At 40.3% G+C, this 27,903-nt stretch overlaps 1 protein-coding gene across 3 annotated transcripts in view; it reads left to right on the forward strand.

The window, feature by feature from the left end:
* Positions 1-27,903, forward strand: part of RGS6 (regulator of G protein signaling 6) — a 142,744-nt gene that overhangs the window by 5,336 nt on the left and 109,505 nt on the right. For 2 of the 3 annotated variants that reach the window (XM_057416070.1, XM_057416072.1), the window contains exon 2: positions 26,645-26,744. In XM_057416070.1, coding sequence (XP_057272053.1) covers positions 26,645-26,744 — 100 coding nt within the window. Of the gene's footprint in view, positions 1-21,249; positions 21,470-26,644; positions 26,745-27,903 lie in introns of those variants that run through there. The other variant, XM_057416071.1, reaches the window with a different exon arrangement.

The raw sequence follows: 27,903 nt of genomic DNA on the forward strand, positions 1-27,903 counted from the left end.
TTCCACCAGAAATAGATAAAAAATAAAATGGACACATAAGTCTTTGGAACCAGATATGAACTTCAGATCAGTTTATGATAACGTTCAAAGTTTTATTTTGAGCAAGCCTTATCAGTGCTTAGAGTTGAGCCCTGGGAGTTAAAGCACGATTCCTGATCCTGTACCAAATGTAACTTTATACTTTCTTCTGTGTCCTTCTGTGTCCATCTAATGGCAACCATTGCACAGGGTTCCAGTATCCACAAAGGTCCCATATACCTCTTGTTCTAGGGCAGTGGCTTTGAAGTGGCTGTGAATAGCATTCACATTTTTTTTCCATCCTCTTTGCAATTGCAATGTTACCCTGTCATGTATCATTCCCCACATGAGACCCTTTCAAAATTGGGTCCCAAATTATCTACAGTATATATATTATCTACTCTCTCTCTGTGTATCTAATTACCTACTATATACATTAATTCTATTGTATTACCTTCTTATACCTAGCACAGGAAATTTTCCCCAGTTTTGGTCAGGATACAAGCAAAAGTCTGTTATTTCTGGCAACTATTTTCCCCAAATGATTTCATCTCATTCAGTCACTCAGATCAATGAGTGGACAGTAGCTGAAGAGCAGCAGAACCTTAGCATCTCACATGAGTATCTTCTAAGCTGATTTGACAAGTTTTTCCTGTTTGTTTTGGGGTTGGATTTTGTTTTGTTTTGTTTTGTTTTGTTTTTTCCCTTTTCCCCCTAGGAATTTCATCACTGGTCAGAAGTTCAGTTTATCTAAGCAAACCTCTTGGCAGTTTGTATGACATAGTGCTGATAAACAGCCTGGAATAACTCTATCCAGTATGTGTTCACTATCGTGTCTGGTTTTCTTTCTCCAAAACTAAAGGGATCTTGTTGCCAGTTAGCTGGAAATTCAGGCAATAACTGTGGATAGCTACACAGTATTGGCATTAAAGTCTTGCTCTTAGAGTTTTAGATTATTGTGTAAATGATGGAATATTGTTACTGTGGTTAATAAGACCTCCTTGCCATATGTGCAGTGATAATGCTGTAAAGAAAAAAAAGGTGTATTTTTCTGCCCCGCTTTCACGTTATTCATATTATGCTTGAGAGGTAAAATAACTTCTCTGGGGGATGTTTCCCATATGGATATTATCTGTTAACTGTTATGGAAACCTGACAAATTTTCAGGCTCATTGTAAATTTACATTCTTCCACTCTTTCCTCCACAAAAATATTTGCCAAAACTAGATATCTAGTCACAGTTTGTGCATGGAGATATTATTGTGGGAGCAGTTCCCATACTTAATCAAGCTTAAAGTTTTCTACAGCAAGCCTGTAACCATTCCTGTCTGGGTCAGCTTGTTGAAGTACATTTTGCTGAGCACAAAGACTCTGCAAGCAGAATATTCACAATATTAAATCATAAAGCAGTTATTTATTAGACAATACACAAAGTAGATAGGTAGAGCTTGGTAGCTGTGAAGTGAAGTGGTCCTAGTAAAGTATGTGGTGAACTGAGCAGTTGTCAGCAAGTAGGCACAGGATGGGCTCTGCAGCCCCCTGGAAGTGGATCTCTGGTGCTCACTTGTGATCTTTCAACTTCATATTTTTCCTAAAGAACTTGGTATCTTCATCTCGGAGCTTTTCCTCCTGAGCTCTTGGATGTTAAATGTTTCCATCTCCAAATCTTAGCTCTGCCTGCAATTGCACCTTTTTTACCACATTCTGTGGAGTTTCTTGCACCTTAGCAGTTCACCTGTATGTCTCTGCCTGACTTGTTGCAGAAGGCAGCAGACGCGTGGATGGTGAGGTTCATGGGCGGAAGATAACAAGGGCAATGGTAGCTCATGTAGCTGCTTCCTGCCTCTGACACAGAGTTCCTGCGTGGTGGTGAGCAAATTGCTTGAAACAAATAGTCATTAGTTGTAGTCTCCTGATTTTCTGGAATTTCTTATTTTCAGAGAGGCTGACTTTACAGCAGGACATGCCTACAAGACAGGAAACTTGGGCCTGTTGCAGAAAAGGCATACATTAAAAAAGAAATCTAGCCTAGCCACTTGGGGAGAAAATTATAACTGAAGGTTGGCCAATACTGCCTCAGTTCCAGAAAAATCTGCTTAAAAGCTTTATTTCATACTTGCTCATATAGCAGAGGAGGATATTTTTTAGCTGTGCCATAGCTACTAGCAATCTTTTAATGTGAGGTGAAACAAAACTTGCATGTAAACAGTTTTAATCAACAGGCTGTGAATGAGTTTGAGTTAAATATATGGTAAAAATAGAGAAGGCAGAGACTAGAATGTTTTTCTACTGATTTTCTGTGAGTAATTCATAGAACTGCAGGCTTTTCCAACTAACTTTTTTTTGCTAAAAAAGAAGCAACTAGAAGTAATAAAAAGATTCTAATTTTTTTTTTTTTTGTGGAAATTGGTGTCCTACATATGATTTGTCATAATTTGCACAATTTGCTTGTATTTGTAACACCTATTTCTCTTCCTGTTTTGGAGAAAGATAAGAACAACTGTTAATAATATGCCGTGGGCAAGAAGTGCTTTCTTCATCCTGTAGGCAATCATGTTATGCCTTGAAGCATGAGATTTGATTAACCCATCCCATTGTATAAGATTGCACAGCTGCAAATTTTATTGACTATTGTACTCACTTTCTGCAGTGCCTGAATGCAGCTTGATATCTCGTGGTAGTGAGTGTTACATCCTGGCATTTTGACACTGGAGAGACATGGCCATGATGTTTTGACTGTGCATAGCAGCTCTTGGGTCATCACAAAGGAGAACACTATAGCACTTTATATAGACTATATGAGAACCACTGCTCCCTCTTTGCACAAGCTACCGAGTGGAGGTCACGTCTGGTCTCTGCTCCTCCTTTGCTGACTACTGAAAGGTCTCTTCCCTTTCCCTCTTCACTATCATTTCTTGTAGGATTTATTTCCTCAAAAAAGAGAAGTAAGAAGGATCTCTGTTGCTCTTGTCTAAGGTGTTTCGTGCGTAATGCCCAATTTTACCATGGAGTGCTCTTTCAATTCATCCTTTTTGTGTAATGGTATATTATGTCTGACATTTAAACTGGATCACCTACCAAAAGCGTAGGCTTCAGGAGAGACTACTATGATTGCTCATCACTGTCACATAGAATTACTGCATTTCCAGGTGTCGTAACCTTCTATGTTGAAATCACGGGCTTCAAGAAACTGAATTATATTTTATGGAATATTGTGTCCATTGCCCTATTTATATGTGAATAGATTAAGATTGTGCTTGACCCGAAAAGGTTACAGCTTAATTCAAGAAGAAAAATAATGCATTTAAAAGTAAAATAAGATAGGATGAGAGTAAGTAGTATTGGAATACTGTAATAATTAACTTAAAGGATTTTATCTCTTGAAAATAAGTTTTGAAGATTCTTTTCTCTGAGCAGTTGCATTTCCTCATGTAAAAAATGTAGAAGGGCATGATGAGCCTTTTTACCACCTGTCAAGTCTGAGGAAATTAAGTTCAAACAATACTCTTTTTCAGGCTGAATAATCTGCGCTTTGTCAGTCTGATGTTACAGAACTAGTTGTACATCATAAAGCTATGTCTGGATACAAGAGATCAACAAATGCTCAGTGAGCTACTCTCACTTAATTGTCCTAGAGTGGTGTTTATACCTCCCCAGGAATATCGCAAGCATGGCTGGAAGCCCTCTGTGTTACCTGCCAAGTGAATGGATGTCTCTTGCTTCAGAGTTAACTGTTGTTAGTATTAACAAAGACTGTGTCAGAATCAAACATTTATCTACCTATGACTGCTAGGTTTTTAGTTTTTCTTTTTTTTTTCCCACTGATCCTAATGGGACTATATTGTTGTAAACACTTATTAATTATTTGATGGAAAAGATTTTTTTATTTGCTTTTGAAGTAAACAGAAGAGCTATTGCAAGACTGGCACAAGTTTGGTTGTTTTTTTTTGTGAGTTTTCATTTTTAATATTTGTTCCTTATTTGACAGTGCTTCATTACTTTGCATTCCCATCCTAAAAAAGGTGTTAGTTACTGAACAGCAAAGAACAGTTGCATCTAAGCTTTGCTTTCTAGTGCCATACATGCTGTGGGGACTGTCATGGCTGATTTGTTCTCAACACTCCCTGCTAGCATCTAGCCCTGTTCCCTTTCCTCTGTCTCTCTCAAGTTAGTGAGCAGTAAACTTTCTTGGTGTTATCCCGATCAGATTAACAAATATGGATGTGTACAAGGCTCTGCATCCTTCTATTTTGAATGTCCTTATGTCAAAGGATACCTTCACCTGGTGTTGGGATTGACAGACTTCTACCGATTGCTTGATTATGCATCAAATGAGTCTGTATGGCACGAGATGTGTGATCCTGGCTGGACATGCTCACTCTGCATTCAAAGCTGGTGTCCGTTACCTGCACCGGACAGCATGGTCCCATCAGGTCTGTGCCCCACCTTTGGAAATCCTAAGGCTGGGTGCGATGGCAGATTGTTTTGTAAGTTCTAGTAGGTTCATATGATCAGGGAAATACTTTTCATTGAAGAAAGGCAAAGAGTGGAAAATGTCCTTCCTACATTGTCCTACACAAGAAGAGAAGATCCGCAAGCACACCTTCAGTGCAGTTTCCCTTTCCCTTCAAAATATTTCTTCTGTACAGAGTGATGGGAAATAAATAGTAGTCACTTATTTACTTGATTTTTATTTTTTATTTTTTTATAATATTTGGAGATGCCTGATCTGATACTATGAAGGGTCACTTACACCAGGATTATGCAGCAAGTTGTCAGCATTATTATCTATTTCAAATGTAGGTCTGAGTTGCAGAAAGGGAAAAATCCTGGGAAATCACAGGAAAACTCAAACCCCAAACATACATTATTTTATGGAATCAGGCTATACCTGAAGGTCATTTAGCTGAAGTAATCTTACAGTGTAAGAGTTGTTTTATTCTAATGTGTGTTGCTAATTGCCGTGTTGTAGATAGGCCTTCTTGCAATCTTAGTGTCAAGCTGTCACAGAAAGAGCAACCAAATTAGGTTAGATTGACTGCTGGCCATGCTGTAATCACCACTGAGGTAAAGCTGGGTTGCAGTGCTGTGAGTAATGCTACAAATTGCTATAATGTCCAAGTTCTTTTCTAAGTATGCGCAGCACTGCAAAATGCCAGCTAAAGCATTAGCTGGGTTTTTGTTACTAAGATCTAAATATTTATTCTGAGGTGAATTGTACTGGGAAGACACAGAATTTATGCTACCAAATGTGTATCTTCTTGAAATATGTCTAGCAGGCAAACACTGAGAGGAAAGTTAACAGATGCTATGGGCGCTGGAGAAGTGCATTTTTTGTGCAGTCCTTTTTTACTGTAATTACAGCTGGGAACACAATCTCCAGCAAGGCATTAAATTAGGTCAACAGCTAAAAAGGCTTGGGAAGAGACATTGATGACAGCAAGTGGTGTCTATACAGGAAATAAACTGCAGTGTGATCCTGGGTGTGACAGGCTTTTAAATGCTGTAAGGGTGCCATTAACATATAAGTAATAATACATTAGAGAAAATATGGTTATCATGAGATGATGAAAATTTCTCAGATGTTAAGGCATTAGGCTCAGCAGACTTCTTCTAATCCTGTGGGACTGATGACTCCATAGTAGCTGTATCCCCTGGGATCATCTTGTACTGTAGCTATTATAAAATATATTAGTTCTTATTATTTAAAGAAGCTACGTGGATGAGTGCTGTCATCATTAAAAGATTGCAGGTATAAGCTTTTCAGGCATTTGCTTGTCCTCCCATTGCCCCCTGCTAAGATCTTACAGAGCCAAGCTGACTCCTGGTTTATGGTTAAAAATTAAACAAAAATCCTGTGTTGGGTATTCATGTTCATGTGCAGGGCAGAGCAAAACTGTCATTTCAGATTCATGGCACACATTAAGTGCAGGATTGGAGGAGTTGACAAGTTATCTATTTTAAAGGTGAGGAGGAGGCTCCTGCCTTGGGGTTACCCTTCAAAGAAAAGAAGGGTAGTTTCTGTCAGAGGCAGAAATTTGGAGAAGCCAAGGCAGATGGGGTCTCACATGATAAGTCATTAGGGCTGAGCAGTGTTTGCCTGAGGAGCTTGATCCCTGATCACAAAAATGAAGTACTTTGCACTTACAGACCACTGACAGACTCCACAGTGACACATGGAACAGAAGAAGCCTCTGCAGCTTCATTAATGAGTTTGTGTGGTGGCTCAGTGTCTAGGCCCACATCACAGCTTCAGCACATACTGTACCCCATTCTGTAGAGAGTCTGGCCTCCCACCTCTTGCTCCCTGGCTGCCTGCAGCCTCCCTGAAGCCACAGTGGTGGGCTCCCAGCACACCTTTTGGTTTCTTTGCCATTGCCACTGTGTGTCTTGTTCCCACCGTACCATTTTCATTTGGTTACTTCCTGTAGGATCTAGTCTTCTGTTTGCTGGTGGTGTCTGGGGTTCACAAATAAATGTAAATTTTAGTGATGGGTCAAAAAGGTGCTTTCAGCAGTCTTGGGTAATAATAGATCAAGGAGGAGAGTTCTGTGCAGAACAGCTTGGACCTCTGCTGCACCATTCGCTGCACTTCCCTCCATGGTTTATTTTTTGTGTAGATACAACAGTTAAAGGACCATAAAAATGTATTTTCTAGCACCTATCTGCCTCTTGAATATCTGAAACTGATGCACACTGCAGGTTTTGTAAACACTACATTCACCCTGAAGTTACTTGGAGAGGGGACAGTTGGTTACACTGAATTGGTCCAGTCACACTGATACTGTTCCACAAACAGTTGCGTTTGAATACTTGATTGATATTATTCATACAAATGTGACTAAGAGCTTTGAGTCAGTCACAGTGTAGGCAGCCTATATGCAAAGTTTCTTTCGCAGCTCTGCCAATGCATCCCAATCCTGATTTTTAGCAATTCCTTGTGCTGTTTCAGTCTTGGACCTCCTCCCCACCATGGTCATCACAAAGCACATAAACAGATGCATATAGCTACACAGCTCTGACAGTGTGCCTCCCTTCTTATGACATTTTTTTATTCCAGCCCAGGCTTCCAAACTGATCTGCCAACCTAACTCAGATCTGATCTGCAGCACAGCTTATTGCTGCTCATAAATCACTTCACTGACATCCAGGTCTGCAGTACTGTTACAGGGGACACAACAGATTAGCATGGAGAAGAAAAGGGGTATAACCTGGTCTTATTAGCCTAAATAAGCTGGGAAAGTACAGACATCCTTAAAGTTGTTACAGAATTATGATCAGGAATGACAGGGCACTGTACTAGTGATGAGGTGTCCAGGAAAAATGCAGTGTGGAAATTTATGCCTATAACAAAGTGAAGCAGCATAGCACTCCTTGAATTGTGCACTTGTGTGTTTATTATTTATGATTGGTGACTGCAGCACTGAAAATGGAGAAGGGTAATATGTTGACCATTTGCAGGGAAAATAATGCCAAGGAAGAAGGTGCTGTTGAACAGTCCAGACTAAATTTGGTGTGATTTTTGCCTTTTGTTCTGAAATTAGGAAATCCCTTGTACGTAATCATGGTTCAGTTGCTGTAACTGTAGGTCAAGAGAAATTGTGGTAGACTCAGCTGACTTCCACCTGCCAGTGAAGGCATGGACTGGCTTTAGGCTTTCCAAGTTTCACTGAAGAAACACTGGGTGAAATTCCAGCTTTGATTTTTCTTTGCTTTGCTCTGAATATGACCAGGAGTACCGATACAACAAATATGCTTTCTTAGGTCACTGCTACCACAGGAGGGAGAGCTTTTGTCAATACTTTTATGGAAGTGTGTATTGCACATAAAAGGTACTTTTTTAACTCTACAATTTTACATTAAGCTTTATGTAGTTTAAATGCATTCTATTCTCAGATGGACCAGAGTTCTACGGTAGCCTTTCATGTTTTGTTGTACACTTATATAGTTTGATGCCTCATCTAAAATAAATATGATATTTTCAGATGCTGCTTTGAATGAGAAAACACCTGTTATCTAGGTGTTGAATAAAACAAGAGTGTTCAGGGTAATATAATGCATATGCGCATTCTATGATTCTGTGATTGTTTCCTTTGTTGTTGTAAATGAGTACTTAAAGTAAAAAAAAATAATTAAAAAAATGCCTGTTTAGAGTGGGAAGAAGCTGAAAGTTATGGAAAAGTGGCGATGAAAATAAAACCAAGGGGGAACTAAAGTGTAACAAGAACAAAATACAGCACCTTTTTCATCATCTGGGCTGTCAGGGAAGTGATGTGACCAACATTGCAGTCCTGCTGTGATCAGTTAGTAAGTCAATTCTTACATTGTCAAAGACTCTTGCAAAGTTGCTAGACCTTTGCCAAAGGTGGTACATACAACCCCCACAAAACACGCAGCTAAAGAAAACAAGAAAATCTTCTGAAATTGAGTCTCTAAATGAAACACTTGAGTTTTTTGCTAGTGCAGGCTTTTTTGATGAACTGGACAGATTATCTCTCAAGGACACATGCTCAAAACAAAATTGCTTAAGTTGTGCAACTCAGAGGAAGTTCAGGTGGCTGAAGGTATGTGTTTTTCCAATCACTGTGTAGAAGGAATATGCCATATATAAGACAAGAAGATCCTAGATATGTGTTATGGTTTGGACTTTTTGTGAGTCTGCTTTCAGCTGGTGGGCTCTCTCCTGAGGGAGAAGACAGGTGAAGGGTCCCATACTGCAGACACACTTGTTCTGCTTTGATCTATCCAGCCTTCTGAGGCTTTCAAGTTGTTAAATTTGGGATATTTGCCACTTGGGAGCCAAAGTTAACTGACTACCATGTTTCATGCCTTAAAGGCTGATGTTTCCGCAGTCACCTGCAAGTAAGATATGTATAACAGCCATACTTGTTCAAGTATGATTGCCAGTGATTAAGGGCTTGAAAAGAGGAGAGCTGAGGGTTTAGCTGATAAACTGGTGTTCTCCTCAGAAGTACTTACCGGTGCGTCACTGCAGGTCAGATCTAGAGGAGGAACGGAAGATATGTAAACAAAAATGACTGTTTGCAGGTGTCCAGTGCAGGCTATGGCAAGATGAGAGTGCTGGGATTGAGTCTGAGGGGAACCTTGCTATGGTGGCTTCACAATATTATTACTCTGGATGCTACCCCCTGTACAAGAGAGACTGGAAGGAGTTTGTGGTCTCTAGCCTTAGCTCACTCCTTCACAGCCCAGCATAACACCATAAGCTATATTGAAATGGTGTTGGTGCTAAGACATCAGTGTGAACTGCAGTGTAAGAGTGTAAGTATAGATTTGCTTCTGCAGACTTTGCTCGGGGGAATTTGCACCTTCTATCACACAGAGCTGGGGGCACAATATCCTAAGCTGCTGCAGCAGTTCATTCAGCAAATGTGAGTTGAAGCGACCTGTGTGTACGACAGGCACTCAGTATAATCCTCCTGTGAACTTGCAATCCCTGAAGCATGGTTGTGTGCTGATTGGCATTTCTGAGGGAGTTATGACTGCTAGAAACTATGAGCATGATTTCAAGACATAAGTGAAAGTAACTGTGGTAGCAACCCCACAGTGTTTGTAAATGTTCTCTGCTCAGGGAAGATCAGGAGCTTGGAAATACCAAGCTAATGCTCAGTCAGGTGGGATGGAGACAAGGCAAGGAAATGCAGCAGTTTTCCCTTTGAATCTTGGTGTTATGCTTGAGGTAATCTGTCTCTTTCCACTGGGACATTTCTTGCATGAGAAATGCCATTTCTTCATTTCTTGGAAGAACCTGTCAGAGGAGCTTTGGAGAGGGGAGAGCTACGCAGAGGGCTTGGCCACGCACCCTGCAGGCAGCTGCTGCAGCAGTAGTATCAGCCATCGGTGAACTCCAGGTTTCCTCACTGTTTGTCTCCAGAGTGCTCTTGTGAAAGCATGTGCAGCTGCACCACATGACCTCCCAAGTAACAGCATGTGAAGAAGATATTCCATTTTCATTAGCTAAGATAGTTGCTATTAATTAAGCAATGTAAAAAGCCTCCAAGTTAGGTGCAAATTGAATTTTCCTTTTAAGGATTCTCGTGAAGGTGTGCTTGTAATTAAAGATCCTTTGCTTGGCTAGGTAAGAGCCATTTTACTTGCTGTGTCTGTGCAGGAAGCTGCATCTGTTTCCATTAGCTGTTGCACATGCACAGGTGAATCTGACCAATTTGCCCACATTAACCCATGCAGCAGGTTTGAGCAGGGCTGAGGATGCAGCACAGTCTGTCCCTGGGTCCCCAGCTTGCCTGCTTCAGCTTTTATTTATTTATCCAAGTCATGTTTGGGCATTTGATTTTAAATGTGTTAGGGAAGCACCTTTTAAAATCAAAGAGAAGATGAGCAAGCAATTCTCTTCATCTCCAGTTGCTGTCTATGACTTGGAAAAAACAGCAGGTTAAATTTCTAGCCTGTGCCTGAGTCAGGGGGGCTCTGTCATGTTGGGGTTCACTTTTCCATAACTCCTCAGCCAGCTGTGCAGATCACTGACTATTTCTCCCAAGATAGTTTTGCACTCATTTCTCATTCAGTTAATTAGAGCAAAAAACCAAGGTTCATGTCAATTGCAATTAAAAATGTCCCTGGACTATGTCTATGTTTGGACTCCCAGTGCTAACAATAATAGCAGTTGCTTTTGCCTTTGTAGGTTGTTTATGCCTTAGTGATGATATTCCCAATTCATAAACGTGATTCAGTACAATATAAGCAGCAGAATTTGTATGAAACAGCATCCTGTAACTTGTGTAGTCACAAGTTATTTTAAAAATTGTGCAGAGAAAGCTGAAATGACAGAACATTGATTTTCCTAAATTTCTGTTTAGAAAGAGAAAAACATTTAAGTTGCATGTCTTTACAGTTCCTTGAGGTCCTTATTGAGAAAAAAACTTGTAGAATAGCTGCTACTGATTTAAGAGACCAGATTGTGACCTGACCCTGTGCAAGAAAACTGAGTGTAAGACTGATCCCTCAACAGCATGCTTTAAGAGACAGCACCTCAAGTCCAGATGCTGCTTAGGCAGCCCTGTTTGCCCTGCTCTGGAGAGCAACACATGCCACGGGAGAGGGCTGGCAGAGGAGCTGTGGCTTTATCCCCACTTGACCTCAACCACTGGGGCTGGTTGGATGAATAAACTGCAGGAAAGGGAGGGATTTCTCATTTTGCTCTCCGCAGGAGGAAATTCTGATAAAGAATAGCAGATAAAGCAGCAACGAGGATGGGTATACAGGTATTAGAGCCTAAGTGCAAACTCTTAAAAATACTGGCCCAGTATTACCCCTTAGGGAGCACACTGCTCAAGTGTCTTATTGGGACTTAAAAGGAGGGGAGAGAAGGATATTTTCTGCTGCTTTAGTTTTCAGTTCCTGGAGGAACAAAACAGAGGACTCCTTCAAAAAAGACAGGATTCTCTTGTGCCTTTTTTTTTTGTTTCCACCTAGGACAAAGCTATACAGCAATGAACAGATACACAGAGAATGTTCGTGCAAACATCACTTGTTTGTTTTAAGCTCAGCAAGAGTTGCTTTTAGCATCATTCAGATGAAGCAAATGCACTAGGTTACACATAGCACTTTTAAATAAGTGCAATGCCATTTAAATGGTTTTAAATAACACAAGAGATCTGGGGGAAGCTGTAGTAAAAGCCAAAAGCAGCGCAGAGTAATATTACTTATGGATAATTCTTTTCTGTATTTCCATGCACAGAGCATATAGTAATAGTTGTTGGCTCAAAGACTTTTCATCAACCAAAGCGTAGCTGTTGGCAGTGGGAGCCAGTCTAGTTCAGTGGTTTTACATGCAAGTATCCCTTCCTCCTTATTGTCACAGATCCTCTGAACTGTTCTGTTCAGTTGGGTAATACTCAACATACTCTAAATATCTACTTATTATTTTGTCAGTATGTTATCAGTATATTGATATCAATATATTGTTAGTTTATATCTATCAATATATTGTATATATTGATATATATATCAATCAATATACTGTACATATTGGTACAGAGCTGACCTGCAGTTTGCTGTATGTGTAAGATCAACATGCGTAGGAACAGAGCTGGAAAGAGTGAGCAAGCAATGCACTCAGCTCCAGTGGCAAGCACTTTAATAGACATGCTCATAAACAAACTTCAATAAACTGATCAGTGAAATTCATCAGAAAATTATTTGCAGCTGTGAATAAAAAAATTATACATAAAATCTGAGACTTTATCATTGAGAGTTATTTTTTAAAATAATAAAGGAATAATTTTTTAACATATTTTGTGGTATTTTGTTTAGAAAAACTTCATGGCCAGACTCCTACTGAAACTCCCATGTACATGAAAACCCACAAAGAATTAGAAAAAGAACTACTGAAAGATACTGTGTAAGTGAGCAGTTTAAAACCAGGGAGGAGCCCTGGCTTTACTGAAGTTACCTGGAGATGTCAAAAATTTAGTGTCACTTGTTTTTAAATCTGCAAACATGAAATGATGGTGTGGAAAGAGGCAGTATCAATGCAGTATCAACTGTATCAATGCTATGTGAAGGGGTATCTTGTGCTCAGGAATAAAGATGCAGAAAAGTGAGAAGTAACCTTTCCTGAAGCCCAGGAAACTGATGGTGAGCAGCTGTGTGTACTGAAATGAGAGGATCCAAATTATTCTTTTAGTACATCTGGAAGCAAAGGCAAAATGCTTGTGTCCAATCACTTGCTGGTATCAACAGGGTAGTAGGAAGGTCAGAAATCTAGACAGGATAAGAAACAGCAAATACCAGGAAAATTAACATTAACACACCTAAGAAAGGATGAGACTTCAGGAGCTGACAGCCCTGTGATTGTGTGCTACAAAACTTTGCACTTAGGTATGTTAAAGAGTGCTAGTTCTTATTTCCAGGAAGATGAAAAATGCTGTTGCTGACTCCATGGAGCAGGATGCATCAGGATGCAGGATAGCAAAAATGACCAGACAAATGATACGTAGAAGCTGGTGGTAAATCCTCTGTCTGAATAACGATTATGAGCAACAGAGAATAGAGACCTATGGATTATTTGGCTTTTGGAAAGCTTTTGCAGTGTTAGGTGTGTCCTGGGTTCAGCAGTAGCAGTCATGTTTTTTTTTCTTTGTGTTAACTGGTGCAGTGCTGTGTTTTGACTTCTAGTTTGAGAACAGTGTTGGTGAAGCCGATGTTGTCGGTTGTTGCTAAGTGATGTTTACCCTGACCAAGGACTCTGTGAGGCTCATGCTCTGCCAGGGAGGAGGGGAGGCTGTGAGGAAGCAGACACGGGGCGCCTGACCCGGGCTAGCCGGGGAGGTATTCCATACCACAGCACGTCATGCCCGGGGTGGGGGGTAACTGGGAGTTACCCGGAAGGACAGGAGCTTCCGGGTGGAACTCGTTTTCTTGGCCGGTGGTATCGTATTCTCTTCCCTTGTTATTTTCCCTTATCATTGTTTTAGCTGATAGTAGCGGTGGTGATTTGTTGCTGGACTGTTCTTGTCTCAACCCGTAGGAGTTGCACTCTCTCGATCCTCCTCCCCGTTCCTCCGGGAGCGGGGAAGGGGAGAGCCCCGGTGCAGGGGGGGGGGAGATGGACACGGACCTTGATTGTTGTCAGCTCGGCACCACTCACTGGGAGTGAGTGAACAAGTTACCTGACTGGGTTTAAACCACGACAAGGTGCCTGATCTGCAAACCTATCAGTAGCCTGTACATCAGGAGCTGAACTGTGATAACACTGTCGAATTCAGACCTCCCTGCACATGAACTCAAGTCCTGAATGTGAAAGAGGAAGAACTGGTGTTGAATTTCTGGTGGAGTCCTATCTCTCTGCAAGCATGTTGGATTGCTCAGGTGTGGGATGCAGTTTAGAGTAAGCCCCTTCCAGCTGCTCATTTATGTACTGGATGACACCGGTAAATACAGCATGGCCGTATGCACAGAATTGGCCTCGAATACACTCAGGAATTCCAGCTTTGCCATGCAGTGTGCAGTTCCCTTTTCCTTCCCTCTGGCTGTTCAGACATGTATTATTGATGGCCTTCCACCATCCTCTCTCACCCTGCTCCTGCAGAGCTCTTGTGCACTGCTGAGCCAAAGCAGGTGCAGAGACCAGCGTGGAGCCTGTGGGGCTGATCTCCAGGCTGTCAGGTGTTGTTTTTTTCATGCATACTTCCTAGCACTAATACAGACTACTTCATACTGGCACAGAAACTGAAGAGGACTTGCAAAGAGTCTTTCTTGTTTTCATTATCCAGTTATTCAATCATTACTAATTTTCTTTTTAATATCTTACTGGTTGGCTGAGTAAGAAATGCAGAGCTGTATCTTACTGAGCTGATTGTGGGTATAAGAGAATTCTGTTACCAATCCACCACTCTGTTTAAGTAACAGATTTGTGCAGTCTGTTGTTTCCTGCCTTTGGGCTTTCAGACAAGTAAGACATGTTATAGAGGGTTAACTGTCAAATTCCTGTTGATTTTTCACCAGTGTTGTTTTGTTGCGATTTTCTTGGTGAAGCTGTTAGTGTTAAGTACCAAATTCTGCTCACTCACTTTTGACTTACATTGAAATAATTAGAGAAGAATCTGTTGGTACTACTTATTTCAGAGGTTTCTTAAGTTCCTCAGTCACGTTTTTACAGGAAATAAAATGTCACTTTTAAAGGAATGCCCTGTATCAAAAATAGTAAGGAGAAACAGTACAAGTTCACTGTATACCCTTTGCATTTAATTGTGTTTGTGGAATTGTGAATAGAAAAAGCATTCAAAGGTGGTGGAGTCTCAAAACAAATTTCATTTCACTCCCACTCACTCATATTTGAAGTCTGATTTTTTTCCGTGTACACATGTACACATGCATGTGTTTTCATTAGCCAAGCATTTTCACACAGGAAAGAATGATGTGCATGTGTTTTTAGAGAAACGTTTTACTCAAGCAAGTATTCTTAGCTTTATGTAAGCTGCAGTTCTCATGCATTAATAGAAGGTTCCACATTTAGTCTTTCTATGTCTTGCAGAAAAAATGATGACATGTCAGAGAAAAAAAGAAATTCTTTTAGGTTGTAGAAATCAAATGGTAGAAGAGTTACATTCAGTAACCCTGAATAATTGCTGGATCTTACGGCAAAGCTTGTTACTGAAACTACCTAAAGAATATGACTAAAATTTTAGGTTCAGGAGCTGGTCACAATGAAAAGCGTTCATCAAAGTTAGGTTCTACCTTAAACATTTTTATCTGCTCTCTGCTAACAGGCTAAAATCCAAAGCCCCTTGTAAGTCTATTATTAAGATATTTTAAAAGCTAGCATCTAATTATGGTGCTTGACTAATGTGAGAGACAAACACTACGTTTTTGATTGCACATCTGCGTCAATCTCCTGGTAATAGGCAGGGAGAAATACTATTGTAGGCTCCCAAAACCTATATAAGCAGTCAGTTCATGTGGCAACACAGAGCTCAGAGGCCAGTCATTTTATAGTCTCTGCTGTTCAGTTCTGGACACAGGTAACCCAAGGCTCTTCTCTTGCCTTGTAATTGATGGTCAAGTGCCTGCACCTTTTGGTTGTATGTACCATTTACTGTCATAGGTCCATCTTCATCCTGAGTGTTAGCAGTCCAGGAGGAAGCAGTCATCTGCTGCAGCACTGGCTTGAGCTACTGCATTTGGTGTTCAGTTGTGGATTGGCTAAGGAGCGACGGACATTTCATGACCAACCCAGATGTCTTAGCCTTAGGAGATGGTGGTTATGAAGGATACAGCTGAACAATAGACATATGAGGCATCCCAGCTGTTTGGTTTTAGCCAGACTCTGAGTTAAGTTGTAAGGCCTGAACTCAAGTTACCCAGGCTGCAAGGCCTAACCTTAGGTTACTAAAGGACAGCTATGTGCAGTAGAACAAGGAACTTGGCGTTTGCTCAAGGTTAACAAGATGTAGAAGCGGGATGGGAAAACTGTAAGATGTGTGCAAAAAGTAACAAATGGACAAGCTTTCAGCTAACCTATTATCTACTTTGAAAATGTGTGGACAGCACTTTTGAACTATGCAGAATCTATATTGGTTACATCAACTAGTCCTATAAACTATAAAAGCTGTTGATGTGTGTGAATAAATTTGGCAATCGCTTGATCACATTGATCAACATTGCCTTTGTCCGTGACTCCCCCGTCAACATTCAGTCTGAAAGGACTTATGGTTACTGTACTCTTCTCCTTCCCTGGAAAAGGTTTCAGATCAAAGGTTGCTGAGCTGCTTGGCTAGTTCTGATGTGCAGAAAGATGAAGACGGCAGAGCTTAAATGTGGCACCATATTTCAGGGCATATAGTGTCTATCCCTTCAGAGCTGCATGTGCTGAAGTCCTTGGACAACGTGCACAAATGAGGGAGGGAGGTAGTGGCGGTTCAGGGACAGGAACTGGCAGATGGATAGAGCAAGCCAGGATGGAGAAATGGCACAAGAGGGTCCCTAGAAGGGAAAATACTCTGGAATAAGTTTTTTGGGGTTGGTTTGTTGTTTTGATTTTATTTTAGAGTAGAATTTATGGGTAAAAATATGAGAAAGCTCTAAGGAAGTTTCTTTTTTACAAGGTTTGTTCTTACCAGCAAGCATTCTGCTTTTGTTTCTAGCCATTTATAGATAGCTCTATACCTATATTACTACAGAAAGGCCACTGAAAGATGAGCTGCTGAGAAGTGTGTTAGGTATTTTTTAAGTTGTTTTGGCAATAGTGATGTTGCTTTGCAGCCAGAGGAGAAAGTTGGGAAATAATTTCTTAAGAAGATAAAGTTATGGAATAGGGAGATTTTGAATCTGCCTCCATAGTGAGTGTTTCGATAATTCAGTGACTTCAGTAATGACCTTAGCTGGCAAGAAGATGACTTTATAGCAAAGTGAAAACCCCTTATACTATTTTGTTAATAATTTACCGTTCAGCACTAGTGTCAAACTTGAGCACTAATGTAAGATTTAACAGAATGGAAGTACAGGCCAGGCCTGCTAATAATGTAACTCATATCTAAAAGTCAAAGTCATGTTTCTGAGGGTTGTAGGTGTGTTTATAAAAAGTTAAAACAGAAAAAAAATTAAAACATTGTAAAATGGTGATCCCATTTTGAACCCAATAAAATGCATTTTCCATTTGCACGTGGAGCTGCTTTCTGTTTTGTAATGAGGAAGGTAAATGATTTTAAAACGGTCTCTGATTTATATTGTGATATATGTGATGAAAAATCATGTTGTTTGTGTGCTGCTTGATGTGTTACTGTTTCAGTACATGAGATAGATACAACCTATGACCAGGCACTTGGTCTGCCTCTCAGATGACATTTCACAACTAAAAATATCCACCTTTACAAGACAGTTGTGTATTTAACAATTCCATCTTTCAGCATCAAGTAGTAAAAAAAAACAAAAGGTAGTGGAAAAGATGTTCTGGCTAACTACTCTTCTAGACTTACACAACTGAGACGTATAGACAAGCAAAAATATACTAGTGCAGAAACCATTGCTTTGAAAGTAAGGCAGAGTGGAAGTCAAAACCATATTGTACAACAGGTTGTTTGTTGTGTAGTAAGATTTAATGTTTATGATGGTGTCACCTGTGCAAGATGTTCTCCTTCCGTACCATGAAAACATCACTGATTGAACATGAAATCCATGAGAAAAAATTACCTGTGTCACACAAAAGGATTATTTGCTATTTATCTTTTGGAGTTAATACTTCCCGCATTTAAAAGTAGAATAAAAAAAAACCGCACCAACAAAACAAACAAAACCCCATCTCTGTACAATTACAGATATCACACGACAGTGATGCTTTTATTTAATGCTCTGGAGGTCGGGTGCCTGCTCATTTGATATGCTCACCTGATGAAATAGCCATCAAGCTGCAGCCACAGTATGCAGTGTCTGCTCCTTTTATTCTGTTCTGTCCTTTCCCAGTGGATAAAAGAGCAAGTTGGCATTACAGGGCCAGAGACAGGCTTTTGTGCTGTCTGCTGGCAGGAGAGGCAGCTGAGAGCACCTTGGGTTTTTGATGGCTAACTGCATTGTGAGCAGTGTCTTCAGTTGTCTTTTACATAGGCCCCTGTAGAGAAGACAGCAATAAGCTACCAAAAGTAAATGAAACCTTTCTTTGTAGAAGTTCTAAATTTCATTCTACTGATAACTCTTCCTTGCCATCCCCCAGGAGTTAAGCAAAATACTGGTTATGTGTTAAGAGGCTAAGATTGAAAACAAAGCAGACATGGCATCATTTTTATTAACTTGGTACAAGTTTACTGCAAGTGATGTGTTCCTTGATGCATTACTAGCAGAAGAAGGAAAAGTCTGTTGGAGGGAAGAAGAATTTGACACTTCTTTTTATGTGAACAAAGAAAAATCACTGTTTTTCCAAAGTGTTGTTACAAATTGTTTTGTTTAAGTATTCCTTTTAGTAACAACATTATCAATTTACGACTAAAGGACAGAGTTAGTAGTGGAACCACTGAATAAAACACAAATTGGCATTGAAGCAAATAACTTCATCCATGGTGAAGACTGTAACTGTGATGCAGGAGAACTTATACCTACTGTTTGATTTGCAACATTTACTTTGCCAAAGGGGAAGCACCAGTCAGGCCTAGAATAATAAATGGTAGTTACGGTGCATGAAAATGTTAATGAATCCAGTAATGATGATCAAGTTATGAGAACTGTATGTGCATTTTTTAGTTCATGCCTTTAATTCATTGCAGAGAATCATATCTGGTTTGATTTAATGCTCAGCTTCATTTTAAATTTTCTCTAATACATTCCATTTTACTGCTGATCGCTGACATATGAGAAAGTGAAGCAGAGCACTGGAAAAATGTTTTTTTCAATGATTGCTAAATGCACAAACCTTATCACCTTACCAAAAAAATGGCACCTCTATGTTGCAGAGTGTTTAGGTCTGGTGGGTGGACATACCAGCCCTGCCTGTCACTGCCTTTTGTCCAGAACTCTTCCCAGTGCTAATACAGAAAGTCTTACAGTGCTAAACACTTCCGTTTTGTCTCTTTGTGGACTAAACCAATCTTTAGTTTCCAGCGTTGGTGATCTTGTGGATTTTTTTGGTTATAAAATTGTAAATTTTTAATATATGCATTTAAAAGGTATTAAAAAGCAATATGGAAAAAGACATAGTGTGCAAAGGTGTGTATATATATATATATATATATATAAAGAATTCAAATTTCCATTCTTTCACTTACCAGCAAACAAATCCCCAAGTATTTTGCTTCCCTCTATTCTTAAATTCAAATGAAAATTACATTTCCTTTTGCAGTGGTGCCTTTAAATCCTGGGTGGAAAACTTACGGATTTTTCCATGACTTTGCTTCTGCATTTTTTTGAAGTATTTTTTTTTTTTTTTAGTTTTTATGTGTTTAAAAGATAAAAAAAAAATATTGCAAGGTGACATTATGACATGGAGAGGGAGAGAAACAAAATACAACCTTTTCATGGTGATCAACAGGGTTTCCTCTGTTTCCTCTCTTTCCAGTAACTTATAAATTGCCCTGCTTTGCATTAACTTCACAGTATTAGGAGGGTGAGGGTGGATGTATCTAATCTTTATTGTGGTATGGCACTTTTCAGTGCAAAGAGTTAAATGGTGCATGAAATGACCTGTCACACTGTATTATGTGCCAGAGGCATATAAAAGGCAAAAAATTCCCAGTTCCTGAAGGTCCACCTCTATGTTGTTTTGCAGAGAAACATTTGTTGTATGTGTACACACATTTCTGCATAATTTATTTTAGCTAAGCCACAGGAGCCCATCAACTACTAAAATAGAAGGGATGTGCTGGAGAGTTTCTCTCATCCATTCATTAGGGAAGATAATGGTGGAGATTTGGTTCATGTGATACAGCTTTCTGGCAGGGAACAGCAAAACCAAACTTTTTGCATCTTACTGGAGATAACTTATTTTCTGATTGCCTCGGAGAGCCTTCATTACTGCAGGAGAAGTTAGGCACATGTTTATGAAGCTTTGCAAAATGAATAGGAAATTACAGTACTCTGCATTTATTACTCAATCATAATATTCTCAAGTTTGCACTACGAAGTTTCATCCAATTTTGCCTGCTGTTGGTAGCCCTTTGTTGGAGCTCAGACTGAAATAAGAAGCCTACACTGTAAAAGTCTTAAGATTCATGTGTCCTCCTTTTCACTGCAAATCCCTTCTGCTCTTTCACAAGGGTATGGACACAAATCTCCTCTCAAGCACTTGGGCCTAAATCTAAGTGCAAAGATAAGCTTTCTAGTTTTAAATGGAAAATAGTTACTTTAAATGGGAGTTACTTTTTCTGTTTTCTTCTTCTTTATGCAGAACATGTTCAGGAATGCAGCAGACACCCTTAGTGACCCACCGAAGTCTGGATTTTTTCTGTCTGGAAGTGCCTTATATTTGATGCTCCAGACGAACATGAACTTCCTCTGGAAGTACTGTGATTATCAAACTACAGTTCACTGTCACAGGGGAGAGTAAGGTGCTGCTTTCTCATACCAGGTCATGCAAAGACCACCACAGGCTAAGATTCTTGATTACTTCATGCAGTCTGGTGTAATACTAAAACTATTTTGTGCTACTTCTAATCAGGCTTCAAAAGCTGACCTATTATCATGGACGATTTGAGGAAATTGGAAACCCAGCCCAGAGTTGAATGACTTAAGATTTGTGGAGCTTTGTCAGTTGTTCTAGCACAAAAGCACGTTACAGCATAATTTTCTTGCATGAGAAAGATTAGTTGACTAGAATTCAAAGCGAAATTGGGAGTGTGGGAGCGAACCCCCAAAAGGCACCCACCAAATCAAAGCTGCTGAGCCGAACTCTTACTTTTGGCACCTGCCAATTCAAGCAGTTTGTGTAATGTTATTTCAAATGGCAGCTGGGTCACAGCTTTGCTCCTGGGCATTCCTGAGGCTGGGCTCACCCTGGTACCCTGACTGCGGTGGGAGCAGCAAGGTGCCCAAAAGTGCATGCCCACATGGGAACAGACATAGAAAGGAGCTCTGGCACATCACATACAGTTTATTCCTCTTGCAATGATTGCTGGGCAGGCTGCAGTAGGCATGTCTGCTCCACTCCTCATCCATCACTGTATGAGCAGTCTGGAGACCTTTGGAGTTTTACATTCAGTGCAGTGATGCAACAGAAAAGAAAACCTCTGCTGTTTCCATGGCAACTTGTGCATCGGGCCCTGGGTGGAGCAAGGCAGCAGGATGCTGCCAGTCCCACAGCCAGTGACTTCAGTAAAAGCTTGTCGAAAGAAAGCACATGCTCTCATGCTTCCCCCAAGCCCCTCTTGGTTATTCACATAAGGGACTGTAATGAATACATTACGTAAGTGCATCTCTAGATTTCCTATTATAACTTCAAGCTTCAACCCATGATGCTTCTTTGTTTTGATTCAGCCTTCTATCTGCAATAGTAATCGCAAAGCACGTCAGGATTATCCATACAAATTTTGATGAGGATGGCGTGGTCAGAAGGAGTTAGTACTGATTGGCTGGTGACTTGTATGAAATGGTCTGAGAGGTGCAGTGCTGTCACTAGCTGACAGATACCAACAGCCCAGATGCTGTCAGCACCAGTGACTGCCTCAGCAGCATTGTTTAGAGGAGAGGGACAGAATTTCTTCCTTTCTTCCCCACCAAAGTGGTTCCTCGAATTCAGATTGCACAATGAGAAACTGTTTATAGAGGATTCCACCCTAGATTTCCTGGCTGAATCAATCTGTATGCTGATTTGCATTTGTGTTTGCCTACCTCATAAATTGCACAAACCCCACCCCTATTCAATACACACTGTATATCAGTAATGGCATAACTTCTTACACCAAAATATGGCTTGCATCACACCTCAGTGGTAATTCTATGACCATTTGGTTTCAACTGAAATGCTTTATTTAAAATTCACGTCATCTTCCCTGGATATACTTTCCTACACTTGTAGCTTAATACTTCTGCTACAGAACAAAGTAAACATTTGGTCTGATTTGCAGCTAACCTAAGAAGGATTCTAATTAGAGCAGCCGTGCTCTAAATGGTACAAGATCTCTGAAGCTGATTACATGCTTATATGTGACATCTTTACCGTAACTATAGAAAGCACGAGAAAAAAAATGCATTCCTCTGCTCACGAGAAACCTCTGTGATGCTATAAAATGCAGCAGAGTTCCAACCATTTGCTACTTCTATTGCAGTTGCACAATCAGTAAATAAGAGTTCACGTTTAGTATTTTACACAGCTTTATAACATGCCCAAATATCTTCCTCTTAAGCAATTATAGCTTATGTAGAATTTGATCTCTTTGGGAGTTGTCTGTTGAAATGTTTTTAATGAAAATTTGAGTTTCATAACATTGACGCACTGATGTCTTTTACTTCTGACTGTTGACATTGACAGGCTGAAAAACTTGATTTTTGGGAAGGGAGAAAATTGCATTAGTTGAGCTTATTTGGAGAATCTCTGTTTGCTGAATTAATTTGCTAAGCTTTGTTTTTCTGCTGAATATTAAACCCTATTTTCCAACTGTGCATACACTGCCTGAGGGGAATAACTCCCACTCTCTTTTTCCATGACTACATTTTCTTATAACACAGCCCAGGCCTGAGTGAGGGGGGCTGCGCAGAGCTGATACCGTAGGCTGTGCTAGGGGAAGCATAATCTGGTCAAAAAGCTGCTGCCTTGTACTCCCCAGACTCTGGTATTTCACCTCAGCAGCTGAATGAGAAGTGTCACAGTTTTTTCCTAAGCATTGTTTTGCTTAATTCAATTGATGTGGTGAAACCTGTCTCTCCAAGTGATGACTTGCTGAGTAGCTAGAGCTTCACAGAGTATCTAGATTAGCAGCAGTATGCAAACAATTGTGAGTGCCTTGGTAGTTGTGTCTTTACTCCTACCCTCCTATTCACAACAGAGATATAAAAATATCTCTAAAGCATGTTACCAGTTTCAAGGTGACCTTATTAGCTCTGTTTCACCCTCCCACTAAATATTTGAAGAACATAATTGTTGTTTTCTTTCTCCCCTGAAACACACTCAAGCATGAGGGAGCTGTGTGGTATATTCTGCCTTTATCTGAAATAAGCTCTGAAATTTAAAGCAGCACAGATAAAAGCTCCATTGGGAAGAGGACAAGTTTCATCGGTGTCCCTGCCCTCATCTGTTGTTGGGAGTTACTCATGTGGGAAGCAGCCAAATGGCCCTGCCAGCTGATGCATCAGTGCTTTGCCGTGTTTTTTGTTGCTGCTGTTGGGATTGTGAAAGGTTGTCAAAGACAGAGAGCCTATCTTCCACAGTTGTGTAACATCCACTGTCCAAGGCACTCCAAGTTCCTCTCTGACACCTTTAAATTAAGTTTCACTGCCCCTGTGTGATTTGGTATTATCTCCATTATAGAGAAGGGGAGACTTGGACAGAGACAGATGAAACTGTTTGCTGAAGGTCACACAGCAATTCTCTGGTGGTGCTGCTTCGCTGCTCTCCAGCACTGCTTCAGAATCAAGGTTGTTCTTTCTCCCTCAAGGGTGAGGAAGGGAGGTTTATTAGCCCTTTTTTATTTCCCAGCCTTCTCTTTCTGTGTTTATCAGAGTGAAATTTTCTGGTCCAGTGAAGCGAATTGGCTTCAGACATCTTGTCAAATTAACCTTTCTTGTCTGTGAGGCTGTGGAGCTGTGTGGCAGAAGTCAGCAGATAGAGCCATAGGCATGCTGGTAGCATCAGAGAGCTTTGTCAGGAGTGCTTATGAGACCCGTAGGGATTGGCAAGGTGAGAAATGGTCTATTTTAGACTTGTATTTCAGTCAAGTATAAGATAAAATTTATACATAATGATATATATATAGCTCATGCTAGCTGAAAACAGACTGATCCTTTCCTCCATGTACCATCCAGCTCCACCAATGCTCATGAGTGCTCTCATCTGCGGTGAAGAGGATGGTTGGCATCACACAGAGCCATTTATACAACCTTATATGTTTAATGTTGGCACTGATGAGTGATGCTCAGAGACTCTCCAGCCACAGGTTAGCTGCTGACAGAAATGCCCAAGTGTAGGGTACCTGCTACAAATAATCGGGCAGAAACCTGGTGCATACTTCATGCCTTCATCTTCCACAGGCCAGTAAAAATAATGACAATGGAAAAGTCTAATAAATACCAGCAAATCCCATACATGTGTTAAATCCCTAACACATTCTGTGTAACAGTATGTTGGTAAACTGTCATAAACTACCTGCTGTAGGGTTCTTTCTCAATTAATAACATAGCCCTGAAGCCAAAAGCCCTTTACCCCGCTTTCAATGTACTGAAATGGGAAATAAAATCATTCTGGACAAATGTAGGGAGTAGAGCTGTCAGCAACTAGTCAGGAGAAAAGGCAGATCTAGTTTGTTAGGCATACATTACACTGTGTAGCTAACAGTGACAGCGGATACATAAATTGCTTTGGCTTTCTCAGGGACATATTGACCCAGAATCTACAGAGAGGGAAGAATAACAGTTCCCTTTACTGATGCAAAATAAGACCAGATTGAAATAGCAGTGACTGCCATAAAAACCCAACATTTTGTGTTCTCACTATGACTCCTGTTGGGCAGAAGTTAGTTCATCAAAGCTTGCTTATTTGGGAGTGAGAAAATATGAGGAATGCTTAGTTTTATCAGTTCCTGACTCCTAGCCCGTTGAAATGAACTATCGAAGGGCTCTTATTCCCTGCCTGCTAGATAGGGAAACCTAAAGGATATTTAATAAAATATGCAGAAAGTGAAGGGTGAATCATTTGCAGCGAAGTGTCTAACTCTTCAAAGTTAAGATGAAAAGCTTTGGTGAAAGGGAACTTTGTGCTTGATGTTCCCTCTTTACTTTTCTCAACACTTGAAGCTCTAATAATCACTTTTTTTCAGCTTTGTCACTGTATTACTTATGTCATGAAACATTTCCATACCTAGCCAGAAATTTGGGTGGTAATATCTGCAAACATTGGAAGCAGAACACAAAAGCTGGTAGAAAGGGTCAGATCTTCTCTTTTTAGTGGACTGATCAGCAAATAACCTTGCATAAGGTTCAGGTAAAGAGGAAGATGTGGTATTAATTTTCATAGTGTTTGGGTTGGAGGAAAAGTAGAATTATTCTTATCACAAGTTAACTGTAGGTACCCAGCTCTCATGTAATGTATTGAATATCTCAGGATATTTTCATCTTTGTGACTTCATTCCTACTGAGAATTTGTTCAGGGCATGTGTTAACTTAAAAATGACATGTAAACAAGGTGTGAACAGATCAGTTAAGTGATAGCCTGAGGTTAAAAACACAGTGATCAAATTCAGTGTCTGAAGTTGGCAGAGAGCTTGCCTTACCACCTTGGGAAGGCTTGAAATTAAACTTGTTTTGAAATGTAGGTGTTAAGTTTGTGGAAAAACTCACTTGCACATCCCTAAACAAAGCTGACTTTCCAGATTTGAAGAGAGCTCATTAAGCTCTCAGGCTGCCTTTACAGGAGAGAGGGGCTGTGCTCGCACCGCACAATCTTTCTTGCTGAGGTTGTGTTTTGTAGGATATGTGAGGAAAAAATCTTCATCTGAAATCAGAGCTGTACTCCCTGTCTGTCTGCCATTGGCCTCTGCTCCCTGTCACTAGCAGTGGGCAGGGCTGTACTGTCAACTGCACAAGCTAACAGAGCCAGCAGCTCTGCGTTTATTTTTGTTGGGCTTTTGAGACCTTACTAACTTGAAGGAAGTTTTTGGAGATATCAGATTTCTTACGTTCAGCTGTGCTTATGTTCAGCTATTTGTTCTCCCTGGCGTTGCCTTCAAGCAAATGCAGGGGAAGTAGCCTCAAAAGGAGCAAAAATCCCTTCCCATTTTAGAGTAAATGGAAGGAGGATTAAGCTCCTTCCCCCAGTAACCAGATCATCTGATTGATATGGCTTTTGAAGATGATTATATGTTTTTCTATATCTGATGGATTTTGTGTGTTCATGTGAAGTAAAAGTTAACTTGACTGTGAAAATGTAACTAGGTTTTCTCTATGATAGTTTTACCTTTGGTTGTTTACTTTGTATGATGGCTGCAGATCATACATCCAAGCCTACAGCATGAGGCAGTGGCAATCATTCTGAAGCTGTCCTGTCTTATGCTCTTCTCAAGCCGTAGGCTGTTGGTAACTGTCTGTGACCCTTTGGAAAATGGAAGGACTCCAAAGGTCACAGCACCAAGGATTCAAACGAAAGTGGGATAAGAGGGGGGAAGTGGACTGGATGGGAAGGACTTTAAGCTGACTGCAGTATAGAGGCTAACCCAATTCACGTGTGGACCAAACAACACCTTTCTGTCACCCCAAGCAGCAAAAAAAAGGACAAGTGCAATTGGATTGTAAGTTTCCAACTGACAATTTCCAAGCTTGTCTATGTTGTCTTGTGGTTTCTGGTCTCAAGGTTTAAATGTAGGAAGCAATAGCTGTGTCTCTAGGTCTGTGTGTGTGCAGTAATACACATGGTATATTTGAAGCCCATCTTACCAGCAGGGCTCCAAATAACTCATAGTATATAAGTATTACAGTCACCATTTTGCATAAAACACTAAGTCTTCCTTCCTTTTGACAGATTGAAGACATCATTACGAGAATGCAGGATGACAAAACAGGTGGAGTTCCCATCCGCACTGTCAAGAGCTTTCTGTCTAAAATCCCCAGTGTCGTCACCGGTAAGGACCCTGGGTAGCAGCCAAGAGAGCTTGAGCTGGTACTTGCTGGCTCTAAGCAAACTACTACAGCCACAAAACAAAAAAAGGAATGTAAGAAAAAAAAAATGCCCCTCTCTGCTTATTTTCCTGCTTGTCACTGTTACAGGGTGCAGTACTGAACCAAGATTTCTTAATTCCGTTTAAGCAAGCAAGCATTTATATTTTAGGGGTGCATTATTGAAAAATGTTATATAGCTTTTGTGGCTATCACATTATCACCAGTCAGAGGAATTCGCTGTTATGGGGATAGGACAATATCAGAGAAGAGAAATAAAGAATATAATTCCCAGATATTCTTACTGGACTTCAAGTACAGGTAGAGGAATTTTATGCATGTGTGCTGCTTTATTAAAGCTGTATGTACAAAAGTGAAGACGGTGCAGAAACTGTGAGTCAGAGTATAAAACTGTTCCAACATGTGTTTCCAGGCAGAATATCATCCAGTGCAATAAAGAATTCTGCCATTGATAAATGAGGAGTTTATTCGGGGTGATGTAAATTGCTCGGAGGATTTGTACTTTAGTTTATGGTACATGTTTTCACTAATTTAATACTAGTATTCACTATGGTAGCACAAAACTACTGGTTTCCCGCTCCTTACCAGTAAGCTGTTGTCCAGTATGAGATACCTTGTGATATCTAATTTATGAGGATGTGTATCTCTGTAAATATGACTTTTTTTGTCCTGCAGAGTCTCTTTCCGAATCAGATAAAATCCACACATTGAGCCTGTTTTGGGAAGTTTCCCCTCCTATTTGAAAAGTGAAAGGCTTTGTTCTCTGTGACTGTGACTTTGTGGCAGTAAAATTCAGATAATCACTAAAAATGCAGAAATTGTGTTGCTGCATATATATAGCACATCAGTAACTCAGAGAAGACTGACAGTTCAAAGTTCTTGCTCTTGGGGTCTTTATGCTGTTGTAAAACAATCGAACAATATCTGTTGTCAATGGGGATTCTGGCAGTGCAGCTGGTATCAAGCCATTGTTCCCTGAAGTAGAGCATATCTGAGCTGATGCACTTCAAAAATATCTTTACAGTGAAAATGGTTGTATGGGGCAGAGTTTGAATGATTCAGGAGTGTGAATTGATATCCTTGCATCAGAAAAAATGTCAAACT

The sequence above is a fragment of the Pezoporus wallicus genome, unplaced genomic scaffold (assembly GCF_028554395.1).
Source record: "Pezoporus wallicus isolate ANWC-B61680 ecotype Strahan unplaced genomic scaffold, APGP_CSIRO_Pwel_v1 scaffold_2146, whole genome shotgun sequence".
Taxonomy (NCBI): Eukaryota; Metazoa; Chordata; class Aves; order Psittaciformes; family Psittacidae; genus Pezoporus; species Pezoporus wallicus.